Source organism: Cebidichthys violaceus, unplaced genomic scaffold (genome assembly GCF_023349555.1).
Source record: "Cebidichthys violaceus isolate CVI_PGR_0920_01 unplaced genomic scaffold, fCebVio1.0.p SCAF_4, whole genome shotgun sequence".
Lineage (NCBI taxonomy): Eukaryota > Metazoa > Chordata > Actinopteri > Perciformes > Stichaeidae > Cebidichthys > Cebidichthys violaceus.
This window is the reverse complement of record NW_027176594.1, coordinates 7,415,482-7,432,665: the sequence shown is the minus strand read 5'-3', so window position 1 is coordinate 7,432,665 and position 17,184 is coordinate 7,415,482. Positions and strand designations below refer to the sequence as shown.

The 17,184-nt window shown below is 38.5% G+C and overlaps 1 protein-coding gene across 1 annotated transcript; it reads left to right on the top strand.

Moving 5' to 3' along the window:
• The first annotated feature begins 2,090 nt into the window (after positions 1 to 2,090).
• mttp (microsomal triglyceride transfer protein) lies at positions 2,091 to 15,568 on the top strand. The gene is made up of 18 exons (XM_068727350.1): positions 2,091 to 2,249; positions 3,921 to 4,105; positions 4,313 to 4,456; positions 6,588 to 6,695; positions 6,791 to 6,907; positions 6,999 to 7,138; positions 7,221 to 7,371; positions 8,551 to 8,708; positions 8,827 to 8,995; positions 9,214 to 9,321; positions 9,440 to 9,652; positions 9,755 to 9,966; positions 10,126 to 10,223; positions 10,479 to 10,600; positions 11,160 to 11,387; positions 12,238 to 12,362; positions 14,346 to 14,516; positions 14,627 to 15,568. The coding sequence occupies exons 1-18, from the start codon at positions 2,192 to 2,194 to the stop codon at positions 14,772 to 14,774; spliced, it is 2,655 nt and encodes an 884-aa protein (XP_068583451.1). The 5' UTR covers positions 2,091 to 2,191; the 3' UTR covers positions 14,775 to 15,568.
• Positions 15,569 to 17,184: the final 1,616 nt, after the last annotated feature.

Genomic DNA, 17,184 nt, shown 5'->3' with positions numbered 1-17,184 from the left:
CTATAAATTTGGATTACATTACATTTATAGAGCTGACTCTTTTACGCAAAGCGATTTACAATAAGTGCATTCAACCATGTAGATTACAACTCCAAAATTAAAAGAATCATGCAAGTTCATCACCTTAATCAAGTATGCTGATTACTTCAAGTGATTTAGAAACAGTAAGAGATAAAGGGTTTCTTTGTTACTCTTATTTTAGCTCCCTTTCATTTCAAACCTACTTTAATTCTTAAGAAGTTACCTATTAGTTGATCAATAGTTGCTTTAGTTTTTTAATTTCCCATTCCTTATAATTATTACTCCTCAATTCTCAATGTTCTCAAATGCTCCTTTATTGTACTTCATCTGTTTGCACTATTTGCACGTTGCTGAAGGAAAAGGTATTTAAGTTCTGTGTTTGTACCTTTCAAATATATAAAACTTTCATCCAGTTGTGTGATTATGGACTATACAGTAGTTCTGCAGTAGTTTTTTTTACCATGACCAGTGGTGTTTGTAGTTTTAAGATAATATAAAAAGCAAGGATAACCTATCCATCCCTTCAATAACAAAATTCAGCAATACTCCTGCAGTGTGGCACAGGACATGAGTCACCATATACATCCTGGTACTTAATCTGAAAAATGATCTGTGAGAGGTCCTGAGCACCTGAAACGGGACATTAACACTATTATCTACTGACAAAAACAGCTTCCTAACTTTGGGGAGAGTCTAGTTTTTGGACAATGAAGGCATCATCAGATAAGGTGAGCTGAGATGATGTCTGTGTTCTAGAGGTGGGATAATAACATAATCTCTTAAGTGATCATATTTCTGTGTTCTGTTCTGGATTTAGATTCACATTCAGAAACTTTAAACTGGTAACCATCAACACCAGCAGACAAACACTGACACCCACTGGCTGCTCAGTTAAACTCACATTTACTGTAGTCAGTGCTTCTTCAATCTCAATTATCTTTATCTTCAAGAGTTCAGTGATGGAAAATAAATGTACTCAAGTGCTTAATACTAACTTGAGCTAACATTTTCTTTAACATGCTTTTTACTCCATCTGACAGCTTCATTTTACATATAAAACGTATGATGAGTTTACAAACACATGCAATCATTTGTTAACTATCTAACAGTATACAAAGTATTCAACATTTCACTTTACATTTTCACTATAGTACAATTCCTCTCTTTTACTTAAGTAAGATGATGAATGCAGGACATTTATGTGAATTTATGAATGAGATGAGACAGAAAGCTTGACCTGAAATTAAAGTGAAGGACAGGCTTTTAAATTCCACAACAATGTAATATTTGAGTAGGATCCAATTTAATATAGTTGAGAACATCAGAATACGTGTGAATGTATTGTTGCTGGTGGAATCGTCGAATGGAGCTATTAAGAGAAATTGCCTGAAATTACGCAACACACTGCAGATTACCGAATACAGCTATTTTTTTCATTTCAAAAACTGACGTTGCAACTGTTATAATTACCCGTAACACTAATTTATAGATTAATTAAGTCTACAATCGATCAACAGTGTCCTTAATTTACTCAAAACGTACACCAAACTTTGGGGTCCAGTGAGACGCTGTAATTTGAGCTAGAGGGCTGGTTTCACCGACAGACTGCCCATTTCCTCCAACCGAAGGACACGCTGACAAAGTACCAACTGTTCATCCCAAAAAGAAAAAAAGTAGGTGAATGGTGTCTAACATGACGTCTCTCTGCGACCTCCTGGTAAATATGCTCTTACGTGCTAATTTAGATATGTTTTCACTAATTGTATGACTTGTATTTATAACTTAATTGTTTGTCTACTAAGCAGGGCTTGCAGCAGAAACTTAACCGACGAGTCTCACTTGAATCAATCAGATGATCCCATTTGTATTGATTAATCAATCACGTGGCCGCGCGCAGACGCAGTCACAGTCCCGGCCTCGCTCTATTAAAAGGGGACTCATGGGTGCATCTGTCAATTGCAGAAGTTCCTGTCAAATCTGTGCTCGTCCGGTTAATGATTTGCTGGTTATCTCGTACTTAGTACTTGAGCGTGGAGTTTGGAGTCTGCCCTCCCCTCCGATAAAACATAATAGGAGAAGCTCGGACTCGCTTTGCCTTTCTTTTTTGGCCCTTTAGTGTTGCACAGACTCTCGCGTTTTGGTTCTTCTGGCTACAGCGAGCCGACACACAATGTTAACTCTAGTGTTATTGCTTTGTGCAGCCTGCTCTGTCTCAGCTTCTGCCAAAGGTGAGTTGATTGTTTGTTTGTTTTCGGTGAGAAGTAGTGTGATTTGGGGCCAACAGTAACGTTAGTAGATTATATAATATAGGTTGAATGTATGTATTTGGACAAGAAGATATTTACTTCATGCTCAATTAGTAGAAATGTGGCAAGAGGATTTATTTGCTGCTCAAAATGACACTTTGTTGTGCTTGGAGCCTTCTTCTTTGAGAGAAAGTCATAGATGATCCAAGGTATCGAGCTTAATTTTGTTCTACCATAGAGACTGAAAAATACCCAAAATGAATTAATCCTGGCAGGATATCACACTGGGTGATCTCACAGAGACTACAATGACAGTCTCCTATTCATTGTCAATGGACTCGCTTCATTCACATAGTGCTGCTTTGTGACATCACTAATTGATGGGTGAAGGACTCAAGAAAGATAAAACACAACATTACAAAACCCCAAAAATACTTTATTTCTGGTTGTGTTTTGCTTCTGATGTCTAAAAATCTCAGTCAGCTGTTGATAAAAGACATTTTTATTTGTTGAATTTCAGCTCTGCGTTCCTCAACGACCAGTGATGAAATCAAGTACTGACACGTCAGTCTGCCTTCCCTCGTGGCCTAATGTCATATCTAATGGAAAGCTTGTCCTTAGGAGAGCAGTGGAGAAATTTTTATCTTCTCTCAGGTTGAACACACCTTGTTAAATGGCCTCTGATGGAATCATCTCAACGCTATCCACAGATAGTATTTATTTAAAGGAAACAATCAATGAAAGAAAAGGAGCTGTTTTTTCAGTAGAAGTTTTTTTATTGAAAAATACCTGAAGTGTATTTTGGAAGCTAAAAACACAACATTTCAGAGGTTGTGTGGCCACAAGTAAAAGATACCTGGAATAAGTTTTAAAATAAGCAACACCATGTTTGATGTTTAATTTAGCTAAAAAGGCCTTTTCAACAGAGAGTTTCAGAATGCTTTATTATTAAAAACTGCCAGAAGTAAAGACAAAGACTACAGCATTTTAGTCTTCTGGTTTAAGTTAATTCATCAGAGCAAACATTTGGTCATTGTTGCTTGTCAAATTTACATTTTCATTGACGGTAAGGCAGTTAAAAGTGAGGCTTTTTTTAAAAAGTATCCTTAATGGTGCACTTATTTGAGCTAATACATCTGAGGTTTGAAAGTTTGCTCCCAAACAGCAATTTTTTAAATTGTAAGAAACTACCAAAATACCTTTTTATCTTTCACACAATATTCATGTTTGTTTCCCAGGTTTATTTTTCTGACAACACAGCCATTGCTCAACACTCAAATTTAAGATTTTAGAGCTTGAACACACCACCAAAACAGTTTTTAAAACAGTCCCTGCTCACAACTACAGCGACAAACAAATGGCGATGGCTGAATGTTGTTGATGTTGGATTACTATTTCAGGTTTCTACTAGCTAATACTCATAAGGTACAGACACAAAATGAAACCAGTGGATGGATATCAAACATGTCTAAAAAGCAGAAGTACACTTTTGAAAATGTAAAGCAAATTTCATGTTGAAACGCCTTAAGTCGGCAGTATATTAACAAACCTACAATATCTTCACACCACAATATGACAGTGGTCTTTTAGCAGATCAAACTCACTCTCTTCACTCCTGTTTGCTCACCAGCTGTGTTTCCTGTGTTTCTTCAGGTGCTGCTGGACCCCGGCTGAACAACAACCAGCTGTACAAATTCAGCTACACCACTGAGGTGCTGGTGGACAGGACCAGGGGGTCAAAAGAGGGCAGTGCTGGCTACAAGATCTCAAGCGATGTGGACGTCAACCTAGTGTGGAGAGACCCCAGCAGCAAAGACGATCAACTGATCCAACTGGCGGTATGTCGGTTCAATATATGTTGAGACGGGACATGATGTCATTTTGAGAGTTAAAATCATCCACTTATTTCTCTTTTGATTCAACTGGTAAAAGTCTGCATCTTTCCTTCGTATAAGCTGTTGACGTGTTGACAACGCACAAAAAAGATGCATCGCAACAAAGGAAGTGCAGGCTTTTGCTCAGATTAATTAATCTCTCATTCTTAGATCTCTAATGTGAGAATCGGTCCTGCGTCCCAACGATCAGAGAAGAAGAATGTCCTCCATGGATCCACTGCAGAAAGCGTTTTGGGGAAGACCAAACTGGCAGCTCTGACTAAACCTTTCTTATTGCATCTGAAAAATGGAAAGGTAAGAGAGCCTTTAATCCTTCTTTTGTCAGGAATTTTGTTTTAGCAGTTCACATTGCAAGGGTTTAGATCCTTGATATAAAGTAATATGCGTATAAAGAAAATAGTCCTTGCTACATCAGCTATTGCTGGTATTATCTGTACAATCTCATAGTATTTTAAGTGGTTTTCCTTATTTTGGCATCCTATTGAAATAAAACATCTTTTAACATAAAGAGTGAATGTTTTTGACAAATATCACCATAGTTTATTATCATTCAAGGTAAAGAACAACAGGAGCAATTCATGGAGATTATATAAATTGTTGTTTTCGACAGATTTATAATCTTATGATTAATGATTTATATTATTAAATCATTATACACTCCACTGTTGTCTTCAGAGAATCAGTGAGCTAACTTTCATTGTGGTGGAGTGATGATGCTGGCAGGGGAAACACTGTGTGTGTGTGTGTGTGTGTGTGTGTGTGTGTGTGTGTGTGTGTGTGTGTGTGTGTGTGTGTGTGTGTGTGTGTGTGTGTGTGTGTGTGTGTGTGTGTGTGTGTGTGTGTGTGTAAAGGTCAGTAGGTTCAGAGGGTCAAAGAATGAATGAGCAAGAGTCAAGCCTCCGGGTTGGTGGATAAGCTTCATGCTGTCATCTTACAGGCTGCGAGATGTTTGAGTTCAAGCCAAACTGTTATCAAGTCATTATCACTGTGGGCGGTATCCAATAATGCATAATTGCCACCGAAAGAATTATAGCAAGCTGACTGGTGGCTCAGGGGAAACATTATATGGCACTAGTTTACAGTTAAATACTGTACATAGCAAGAGTAATAATCCCTTTACACAATTATCAATGTCTTTTTTCTGGATTACATGTAAAGGGTTGGATACCACTTTATAAAGGGTTTATAAATTGTAATTAAGAGCTCTATTAATGCTCACTTAATCATTTAAAAATTTTTTGTAGATCATTAATAAGAAATCCATTTGAATAATTGGACTGTATGACCAATTACCAACAGAAAAGTGCTGCAGAGGATCTGGAGCCCTCAAAATCAGTGTGTTAACAATATTTTAAGCATGTTTTAATTGATTTGAACATTTATAATTGCATTGTATATTACCAAACAGAAAGGTGTTAAAAAATGGGTCTAAAATGTTTTTGGTTTTTTTGGCTTGTAACTGATCTATAAGTCATTATTTAATGCTTTACTACCCATGAATAAAACAATTGTTTTTTTATTTGTGAACCAATTATTAAGTACTAATATTTCTAGTGTGAAGCAGAGTAAATATAGAAGATTATTCAACAGCATACTGTATGTATTGTATCTTATTCTGTAAATTGCATAGTCACAGTTGTTCACCAGCTGAAAAAAACGTTTTAGGATTAAAAGTGGTTCAGTGTGGGGTAACGGTTGTGAGAAACCGGATAGATCAGTGTCTCCCCTGGTGTTGTTATTTTGTTTATACTGATGGCAGACTTGGACAGGAAAGTTACACAGAGTAGCAGTGGACAGATCTATTTATGTTGGTCCTAGCTGATATTGTGGTCGAGCGCCACACATAAATAACATACTGTATTGGAGACACTGTAGGATGATGTAATAGGCTGCTTTCTCCACTCATGAGCAGGACACGGAGTCCATTATTGAGCCGAGCTGAACCCTCACCGGAAAACTGAACTGTGTGATGTGATATGATATTTCCCAAGATTAACGAAAGCCCATTTAACTGAGCTTTGGTTCCATTATTTTAATATGATATCAGCAACATAGGCAAACATAAGAATGACTCATCTTGCTGGTCAGTGCTGTGTACCGATGTGCATTCAGAGTATAATTAGAGGTTGAGATAGACACCTTTTTAAAAGTTTAAAGTGCTAACAACAAAGTATCCTGGCCTTGTTTTTGATCTGCACTTCAAAGAATATCTTATTTCTTCATGTAATGTAAATAGTCGCTGATGTCATGAGCATGCATTTCTATACACAAGTGTGCAACGGAAAACTGACACCCTGAAAGCCTTTGTGAGGTGCCGCATGTATAGCGCTGTGGGTCACTTCCCTCTTTATCTGCTCGACAAAATGCCTTTGTATCCATTGTTCAAAAGCATAAGATTCTGTTTAATGTGCTGCTTTCTTTCCAGGCAAAAGCATTTTATTCCTACTGGGCCGAACCTGCAACCATCAAGAACCTAAAAAGAGGGCTGGCCAGCTTACTGCAAGTACAGCTCAACACTGGGAAGGTTATAGAGGTAAACAACATGATAATGCTCCCATCCCATTTATTCATGCATTTCCTATTTCATTACATGTCGCTAATGTGAACAAACTTAATGTCTGGGAATAGAATGACGTGTCTGGAAGGTGCACGGTCGAGTACAGGGCAGTAAAAGGTCAAGTGACGAGAACCAAGAACCTGGAGACGTGTAAGACTGTGGAGACTGGATTCACCACACACAGTCAGGTATGTCAGCATCCAGACCGGATCACCGTGTTGAAATACGAACGATTATAGAATCACTAACAAATTACGCCTCGATATGTCCCCCCTTCAGGTGTTGGGTGTGAGCAGAAAGTCCAGTTCTGCTACAACGTTTACACTTGAAGATGGTTTCATCCACTCTGCTGTGGCTGAAGAAACACACTCGCTAGCTGTTAATACCCGCAGATCTGCTGCAGCTAAAGTCTTGTCTAGGTAAATGCCTCTACAAAGAATTGGCGTCAGCTGCCATGTCAAATACAGCAACATTAAAAAAATAAAATTTGTTGCTTCCCAGGCAAATTTTCACATTTGTAGGGACAGAGGCTGGACCGCTGGAGGCTGCTGGGAAAGATGTGGCTGGGGTTGTCAAGTCAATCGATGCAAAACTGGCAGCTGTTGGTATCATTGCAGAAAAGGTCAAATCCCAGTGCAAGGGCTGTCCATCAGTGAGTACCTGTTCACTTTCACGCAACAAATCTTTACTTGCACAAACACAGCTCCATGGATGGCAATGTTGGCCCACCGCTTTGATTCAGACTCAAATATCAGTGTTGAATAGATTGCTATTTTGGATAGACATTTCTATGCTCTAGAGCCACCATGAGGTTGAAATTTGTGGTTTTGTGTGAAATGTCATGACAAATATTGGATTGATTACCATGACATTAGTGCAGAAATCCATGCCACGCTTAGGATAAATCCTTATTAACTTCTGTGATTCTTTGACTTTTTTCACTAGTGCCGTCAGCAGGTACATTTAAAATTTTTCCTTTTGATGACATTTTTCATCACTTTTAGTGCGCAAATGTTAGCATTCTAACATGCTAAACTGATGATGAACATGTTAATTATTATAACTGCTATACACTACCATGTTTGCACTCTCATTGTTGCTATTGTTAGCATTTACTACAGCATTACAGAGCTTCCAACTAAATTTTGCAAGACTGGGGTTTGTTTGAAACGTATATGATCATCTGACTGCTTGTGTTTCTCACCCTGTCAGAATTCTTTATGCGATGTCATTGCATTGTCCAGATAACATTCATTAGCAATGTTGAGACTTATGACAGGAACAATGACCCAAACTACGAAAATACAACTGAAGTTGTAACAAACTGGAATTATTGTTTATTCTATTTTTGAGTTGTTGTTGTTGTTGTTGTTGTTGTTGTTGTTGTTGTTGTTATTATTATTATGGCCCATTTGTTATTGTAAAAAGGAGCAGCTGGTACTATTAATATATTTATGAGGCCACAGCTCCAGGGCCTTCTCTTCATGAATTTCATTTTGAGTATACTATAATGTCTTGGTAACCAGTTCAATAAACAAATTATGTTCTTTACTTGCATTCATTAGTAGTGATTATTACTAGGAGGCAGGACGGGACACTTGAACATCCAGTATTTCTTATACAGTTGCATTAAGATCCCCACACAATGTTTTTATTTAATCAGAACAACTCATTGGTGCCTACAGACCTTCCTCAGAGTATGAAGCTCTGGGTTATTCAGGTCATTATTACTGAACAACTCCTGAATAACAATGTATTAGTAAATAGTCACTGTAGTTTTTTGTAAGGTAATTATTGACTGAAGGTGATCTCTCTTCTAATCCCCTCTTAGCTTTTTGAACATTGGCAGACTCAACAGAAACTGCTGGAGCCAGCGAACCTGTCCAAAGCCACGGCTCCTCGCAGCTTCCTGGACCTCATCCAGAGCATTAGGAAGGCGTCCAAGGACGAGATCCTCAAAGTGCTGAAGAGTGCCAGCAAGACATCTCTGTAAACAGGCTCCTCCTTCTCTCTTAATTTGCTTACTGACTCCATCACTCAGCTGTTTCTTTGAATTAGTCTAACTTTATCAACTTACTATCGTTGTGTTTACTTTCTTTCTGCTCAGACCTCAGGCGGTGGATGCTGTGACCTCCTCCCAGACCGTTGCATCTCTGGATGCCATGCTGGAATTCCTTAACTTCACCGATGCCAAAGGTTTGGTTCTGCAGGAGAGGTTTCTCTACGCATGTGGCTTTGCTTCACATCCCAACGAGAGAATGCTCCAGGTTCTGCTGGTGAGCATCATGTTTCCAATAACATAATTGGCACCTTTTCTTGCTTATCAAAGGAAACAATAAGACCTGCCGTCATCTAGTAGATATCGGTGAAGAGAAACATGAAAAATAGATTATTTAAAAGGATAAGTCTTAAAAATGTAGTCCTGGGAAAGAGTTTTGAAAACCAAGCCATGTTATACTTTTGTGAAGTTTTATGAGGATTGTTTCCTTTTCAGGATATTTCGAAGGGAAAGATTGGCAGCACAGACATTAAAGAGTCAGTGGTGATCATCATGGGAGCCCTGGTCCATCGACTGTGTCAGAAAGGAGGGTGCAACTTACCGGTGAGCTTCCAAGAAGATACTAGATGATAATGTAAAACACGTCAAACTAACCAACTAACCAAATTTTAATGAATCCCTGAGCTGACTGATGATCTTCTGCGATGTATTTACCTCTCAGACAGTGGTGCAGGTGAAGAAGCTGATTTTAGATGGTGCTGGCAGCGCGCAGGTAGAGTCCGAGGTCCAGATGTATCTTCTGGCTCTAAAGAACTCTCTGCTGCCCGAGGCCATCCCCATTTTTACCAAATATGCAGAGTCAGAGGTGGGAGCTTACAGCACCATCGCCCTCACTGCCCTGCAGAGATACGATGTCCATCTCATGACTGATGAGGTGAGCCATAATGCACATACCTCTTCTGTTGCTTATGAGTGTTATGTGGAATTGATTAGCACATAACAGAAACTGAAACCCAGCATTTAATCTCATTTGTAGGTGAAGCGGACAGTCGGCAGAGTTTACCACCAGAATCGACGGATCTATGAGAAAAACGTGAGAGCTGCCGCTGCCGACGTCATCCTCAGTAGCAACCCCTCATACATGGAGGTCAAGAATCTGCTTCTGTCTGTTGGAAACCTGCCTCATGAAATGAACAAATACATGCTGTCCAAGATCCAGGACATCATCCGCTTCCAGATGCCAGCCAGGTGTGTAATGGGTGATCCAATGGACCAACAATGAAAATTAAAACTTTTTTAAAAAGGCTTCGGAGCTGAACACATACACACAAAAAAAACATTTTGTGTGTTTTATCAATGCATATTGCGGCCATTTAGGAAATAATGTTTTTTTTCTTAATTTTTTAGCAAAATTTTACAACAAGCTATGAAGGACATGGTTTCTCATAACTACGACCGTTTTGCAAAAGTTGGGTCGTCGTCTGCATTCTCAGGATTCATGGCACGTAAGTAATCAACTCTCATCTCTAAGCCTAAAAAAATACTCAATGCAACGTTCTAACATTTAAAAAGATTCTAATAAAATTAAACTGCAAAGTAGTGCAGTATAAAATGTTACAAGTCAACCAAGTTACATATTGACCTTATGGATGGTTGCATATTTAAGCTTGATATTGGTCCTGAAAACTCATAGTTTTTAAGCTAACATTACAACAGGTTTGTGCATGCTGACTTGGCGCTTTCAAATCCTCTTCCTTCAGGATCTGCTGATGTGACCTCCACATACAGTTTGGACATCCTGTATTCAGGCTCTGGGATCCTGAGGAGAAGCAACATGAATATTTATGGTGCTAGTAAAGGAGCGATGCTACATGGACTACAGGTAAGGAAACCATGTCAAGAAAATTAAATAATTACTTGAATGCTGGAACACTGTTGCAGGAACAGGAATTTGTAATATATGCATGCTATGTTTTTAGTATATGAAAAGATCATATATATATATATATATATATATATATATATATATATATATATACTGTTTTCTTTCCTTTTCTGATGAAATATATTGAATGTTCATGTAGAGTATGTGAAATATCAGAGAAGAAAAAAAAATCAAATTTTTTAAATTTCAAATTGCTGATTTCGATAACAGATAAACAACAAGGCAATCCAGGAACTCCAAAATCAAAGACCAACAGAGAAGGAATTATTTGATAGCCATTATTATAATGACCAAATGATTAAAAGAGCAAATATTTTGACCCCTGTAAGTCTTCTTCAGCGCATTTAACGCTGGATTCCCTTCATGTTCATCCTGATTTCTTACCCCATTTTCCAAGAGCACTTAAAGCATTTTGATCTACATTTGAGTACACGGAGCAACCAGTTATCTCCTTCTGCTAATTTAGACTGATTTGGATATTCTTCCCGTCTTCCAGGTGGCAATTGAGGCCCAGGGTTTGGAGTCACTGATTGCTGCCACACCCGATGAGGGAGAGGAGGACCTGGAGTCGTTCGCTGGGATGTCAGCTCTGCTGTTCGACGTCCAGCTGCGGCCCGTCACCTTCTTCAAGGGTTACAGTGACCTCATGTCCAAAATGTTCTCCATGTCCGGGGAGCCGATGAATGTCGTGAAGGGTCTCATCCTGCTGACTGATCATTCTGAGGTAAGCAGCTCACTCATTTACCTCATTCATTTACACCAGACCTGAATGTAGTAGTTGAACTCAATCTCAGTGTTTAAAGTTTACATTCAGTATGGTTATGAACAAGAGTGAAATTCAGTAGTAATGAGTCATTCATGCAACCAGTAAATGACCTTAACGGCTGGTATTTGATGCCCATTGTTGAGCTGTGCAATGCTCCCAGAAATCTTAATTACGCTTCAAAACAAAGTCAGATTTGCTGGTTGTTTTTCAGCTTGGTTGAGGTCATCTCGAGGAAAACAACAGCATTGGTCATATTTTAAAAGAGTTTGAAAAGACTTATGTTCAGTTGCTTAACAGAAGTAATGTGATGTTGCCACGTTATAGTGCCACAAAAAGAGAACATGTGGATGATCGGGCATACAATGCATAGACTTTGTGGTGAGGTTTGCATCCCATCTCCTGCCAGCAGTCAGCACTGATTTCATTCTTACTTACTCTAACCTTTTTAGTTTCCTAAACGTGTACAGTACATTAACTAGCAAGACAGCATGGTTCATGTCAGTAGGCACTGACCATTGCTTGGTCAGATGCATACAGTATGTGTACACAGGCACAGATAGTGAACGACTCCAGGTCATAACTTCAGTTATTAAGCTTAGTGATGATGAATGAACAGGGTCTAAATTTGTACAGCTGATACAAGGATGTGGCATTTCTTATCCCTTATGCTGTGGCTACTTTGAAATTGCTTTTACAGCCCTTTTTAACAGATGATCAATGATAAAAGGAATCTGAATTATCAGTGGAGTCTGACATAATGGAGTCTTCCATTTTTGTTTTTTTCCCCCGCTCATATTCGGCCCTCCAGGTGATCCAGCTGCAGTCTGGTCTGAAGGCGAGTGCGGAGTTCCAAGGAGGGTTAGCCATTGACATCTCTGGCGGCATGGAGATCAGTCTGTGGTACAGGGAGTCCAAGACCAGCGTCAACAACAGGTACAGTTCAGAGACGAAACAATAAAACTGCCTTCGAAGGTGTTTTTCTCCTGTAGCCGTATCGGGGCATCAGCAAAGCTTTTACATAATGTTGTGTACCCTGTTTATAGGGTCACAGCCTCAAGTACAGCCTTGGAGTGATAATGATCTCACTGAGTATGTTTGTGAAGTACTGTATCTACATCATGATGTAACACACTTGCAGGGCAAAGGCCTTTGTGATAGACAGACAACTCGTAGAAACAACCTTCATGACTGAAAGGAAAGTTGTTTTAGAGGTCAAGGTCGAGCCATGTCACCGCACTGCAAATAGATTTCTATTGATGTTGGATTCATGTAAACTTTAGATGGTCTATAAGTGTTGTCTGATTCATTTGTTCCACCGGCCTGTTGGACATGCTCCAGCATTGTGCTTCATGTCAGTCTCATTTCTAGGTCTGTGTGGATATGACGTCAGCTCTGTCTGGTTCTCTATTTTAAAACATTACCGTCAACGCACATCATCGTGCTGGTATTGTTTAGCTCGCGGCATCTGGTGATGAAATGGGATTTAAAGGGTAATGCCGCAGATTTTTAACATTCAAATAGGGTGTGATTTTCCTCAGTAGACCGACAGTTCTTCATTTACGCTTAAGTGTTTTTTAAAAACCAAACTCATGTACCAAAACTTGACACTGAGTATTTTAATCAGATTCTTCATTCTGTTCACTTGTTTTTTGGTCAGATGTTCTCAGATTTTTAATGCATTTTAAGAGTATTTAGCTAAATGGAAAAAAATCTTTGCAGAAAAATATATTTTTACTTAATTAGGCAAAGTAAATTATCAAAAAGATGCCGGACTAAAACTTGGGTTTTGTGCTGGCACTGCATCAAAATTGAAACGATCCCCTGCCCTAGTGCCTTATAATCACACTTGCTTTAGTGATTGTGATTATATGTAAATTTCCACTAAGAATAACTTAGAAAGGATGGAAAAAAAGGTAATTGTAATGGGGATCTCTATTAATGGGCAAAAAACACACGATGCTGTGGAATTGATAACTTTTTTTTGGAACAGCATCCTGTGGAACAAATGTTTCTGTTTTGGGGTTTCCGTTGTACTTTTTGACCACTGTTTGGGGCCACATCTTGGATTTGAACTTTGGGATGATTTGACCAGTGTGTGCAGGGGAAGGGCAGAGGCAGGTGAATGGATCAGCATAGTTGTACCTCTTCCACTCTGATAATAGACTGGTAGGCTATCTATAGAAGCAGAACAAACCACACTGGCATCTTTGCCAAGGCATGTCTCCACTGGCATCGTTACAGAGGTTGGATATTCAACTGGTTGGCACACACTTTGATTTGAAACATAAAAGGAAGTTATTACATGATAGTTAAACTCTACTTGTTAGTGTGTGAGCTCTACTGTGCTTTTCAGCTGCCTATAGAAACTGTATGATACAAATAAATGGTCACAAACAAGGACCATTCCAATGTAGTTGGGACAAGGCTAAATAAAATAATCATTTCTGATTGTTTTGTTTCACATTAGGCTTTCTGGTTAAGTGGTAACTGCTGGTTGAAAAAAAGATTAAAAACAGCATTAATTGTATACATTTTGTGTGTGACCAACAACACTGCACTCTAAATTGTCCCAATATAGAAAATAATGGACTCCTACAATAAAAAAGAATGAACAGTGTTAATCTCTTTACCCCTCCTGGGCCTTACAAGGCAAACATATTTCACAAACAAGTTATGCTATTTCATATGTGAAATATTCACAAATTGTCCCATGTAATAAATCTATATGACGTTTCTCACACATGTGATTTTAAATATATTTTTAATAATATCACGTTTAACTCCATTCAATTACTGTGTTTTTTTTAGACATTTACCATGTAAATTATATGAACTTTAAGGAAACAAAGGGAAATCATAAGTTTGACATACTGTTCTTTGTCAGATTGACACATTTTCACATGTTTTTTCATTCAGGGGAGCGTTAGTGGTCACTGGCAACGTTACAGTGGACATGGACTTCATGAGAGCGGGTGTGGAGGTCAGCTTTGAAACAGAAGCTTCTCTGGACTTTATCACCACTGTCCAGTTTTCCGAATATCCCTTCCTGGTGTGCATGCAGATGGACAAGAGTACCTTCCCCGTCAGGTATTGTGAGACCCTCTTTGTACAGAAAATGTCAATACTCTTTCTGATTTTTATTGTTGAATCATCTCATGCAAAAAACATATGGTCTATTCTTGATGCTCTGCTTTCAGTGAATACCTGACCAAGTATGAGAGCGTGTCATCAGGGAAGAGCTTTGTGTCGCATAAGAGCAAGAAGCAGCTCATCCCCGGCTCTGAATTCCCTCTTCACCGGGAGAACTCAAACATGTGCAAGAAGGTTTTTGACTCCAGTTGGTAGCGATACCATGAACTATCCAGGGGCAAATATTGTCACTTATTGCATTCAGGGACAGCTATCACACCTCAGCCTCATGCAGTGAAAGCATGCAAGAGAGAAGAGGAGTGAATGTTTTTATCTTCTTAACAACACATGCAATGTTTACATTCCTGTGAGTATTTAAGTCATTTTAATTTGACATTTTGTTTGAAATCAGGAATTCTTTCATTGTCTTTTTATGGAGTTCCTCAAAAATGTATTTATGATGGGCACACACAGGATGCATGTGTTATTTGATGGGTATACTACCACTGTAATTATCCCAACCCAGATACAGTATAAATGTACATGTAAATATCACACTGTAGACAGTGTATTGACTCTCCCCATGAATAGAAACGCTCCTCTCTGTCAACATTCCTTTGTTTTTGAATTAAATGTTTACTGAGGAGTAATTTACTGTTTTGTGTCAATCACTGTCACACACCTGAAATAACTTATTTAGCAGAGTAATATGAATTAATTCCATGTTTATAATCATGATGGTACTTTTTAATTGTTTCTTCAGAGACAATGTGTGTGCTTCATCTTTACTTTGTACTTGCAAGATTTGAGGGGAAAATCGAATCTCCAATAGTGAATCCATTAACACTTGAATATATTTTTTGTACTTGGCTGTAATTGCTCTGTTTGTCTAAAAACATTCTGGTAGTTTTAAGACATTTGAGCTACTTTCAAGTTGTGTTTTCATACTTGGGGATCGGTTTGTTAGATTTGTAATTGGCTGACAATAAATGTGCAGTGGAAACACTTTACCTTTTGACTTGTCTTATAGATTTAGATACAGCAAAAACAAAGTGTATGTGTAATTGTGCAATATGTATGACTAGAATAACCCACTGGGGGCCCCAGGGGTAAAATGAAGCTGTGGGACTTTGTTCATTTTGCCCTTTTTAAAGGGGTAGTCCACCAATTGTAATAGCCGCACAGTTTGTCATTAACCTGTGAAAACAGTTGTATAAAGTCTGAGTTAGATGCTCAATTGACAAAAAATTTACAACAGACAGTCTGGGTTACAAAATGAGAGCATTGCATTTAAAAGACACCATTAAGTCAGGATAACTTGGCTGACTTTTTTTTTTGTAAGTCCCCAAAACTTATGCAAGTACTTACAGTTACAGAAATCATGGCAACTTCTCATGGCATATTCATAAAATTCTGCTCATAGCCCAACACGGAGACCAACTGATAGGCCTACTCCTGTTCTGGGATCCTATTTTTCCCTTGGTTATTATGTGTCAGTTAGATTGTGGACATTTGATTAAACACATTTATTTTATGCAATTAAGCATAACACCTTAACACAGGGCCTCAACATTTAGTGTGAGTTTGTGTACTAGAATAGCACACATTCCCATATGTATTAAGGATTCAGTAAATCACCACAAAGTACAGTTCCCCAATACTTTGAACTAATCAAATGCTAGCAAGCTAACACGCTAAGCTAAGATGATGAACATTGTAAAGATTACATCTGCTGAATGTCAGCATGATTAGACTGCCATTGTGTTAGCATGCTGACATTACATTTAGTTAAAAGCATTGCTGTGCTAAGTACACTGGCGTAGCTGTAGCCTCTTAGAAACCAGTGATCCCAGTGTAGAAGCTCTTGCATCTTGGTGGTTTCTGGCAATCAGAATCATTTCAAGATGACAAACTCCTAAATTTGAACCTGCATTGATTATGTCAAATTTTGTAGATAAGGTTTTCCACTAGCATGTATTTTTGTTAGCTGCACTCTTTTAAGTAAACCAATAGCCCTCATTTGTATTTATAGTTGTGTCCAAGGAGACAAAATATACCTTAGTGGCCTAAAACACACACTTGTTGATCCAGGTGAGGCAATAAATCTTGACTTTTCTTGTGTCACAGCTGTGACATCAGAGCCCCCCCTGGCATCCAAACACAACAACTGGGCCTTAATGTAGATTCTTTAGAAACCACAGAGAGCAGCTGGGGGTAAACCAGTGTCTGCCAGTCTCACTGCATCCACGGCAACCAAGTAAACACAGCAGCAAACTGTCAGGTTAAACTTAAGCCTCGGCCCGGGTGATGTTTCAGTGTCACCAGAAAGCTAACCTTGCACGCTGGCAGATGCTAAAAGTTCTCTTCTGTTGGCATAAATCTGTTTGATTCTCTTTGACCCTTGTCATTTATTTTTTATCTAGGTTTTTAATAGAGGGAATTTATCAGGCAAGTATGAAACTGCAGAAAGTCACGATAATCAGGTCAGGTACATAGAAGGAAATAAAGTGTAATAGTCATCACAGAATATCACAGAATAAAAGTGGCTACTAATTTTCAGAAACAATCAATCAAAAAGTCAAAATGCACAAACATATCTGAGGAAGTTTCTTATTTTAACTCGTTA

Excerpts from the sequence above, each read along its gene's own strand:
- mttp (XM_068727350.1), top strand. The coding sequence starts at position 2,192 with ATGTTAACTCTAGTGTTATTGCTTTGTGCAGCCTGCTCTGTCTCAGCT. Across the intron at positions 8,709-8,826 it reads AGTGCCAGCAAGACATCTCT|ACCTCAGGCGGTGGATGCTG; the intron begins GTAAACAGGCTC and ends CTTTCTGCTCAG. Across the intron at positions 9,653-9,754 it reads TCCATCTCATGACTGATGAG|GTGAAGCGGACAGTCGGCAG; the intron begins GTGAGCCATAAT and ends TCTCATTTGTAG.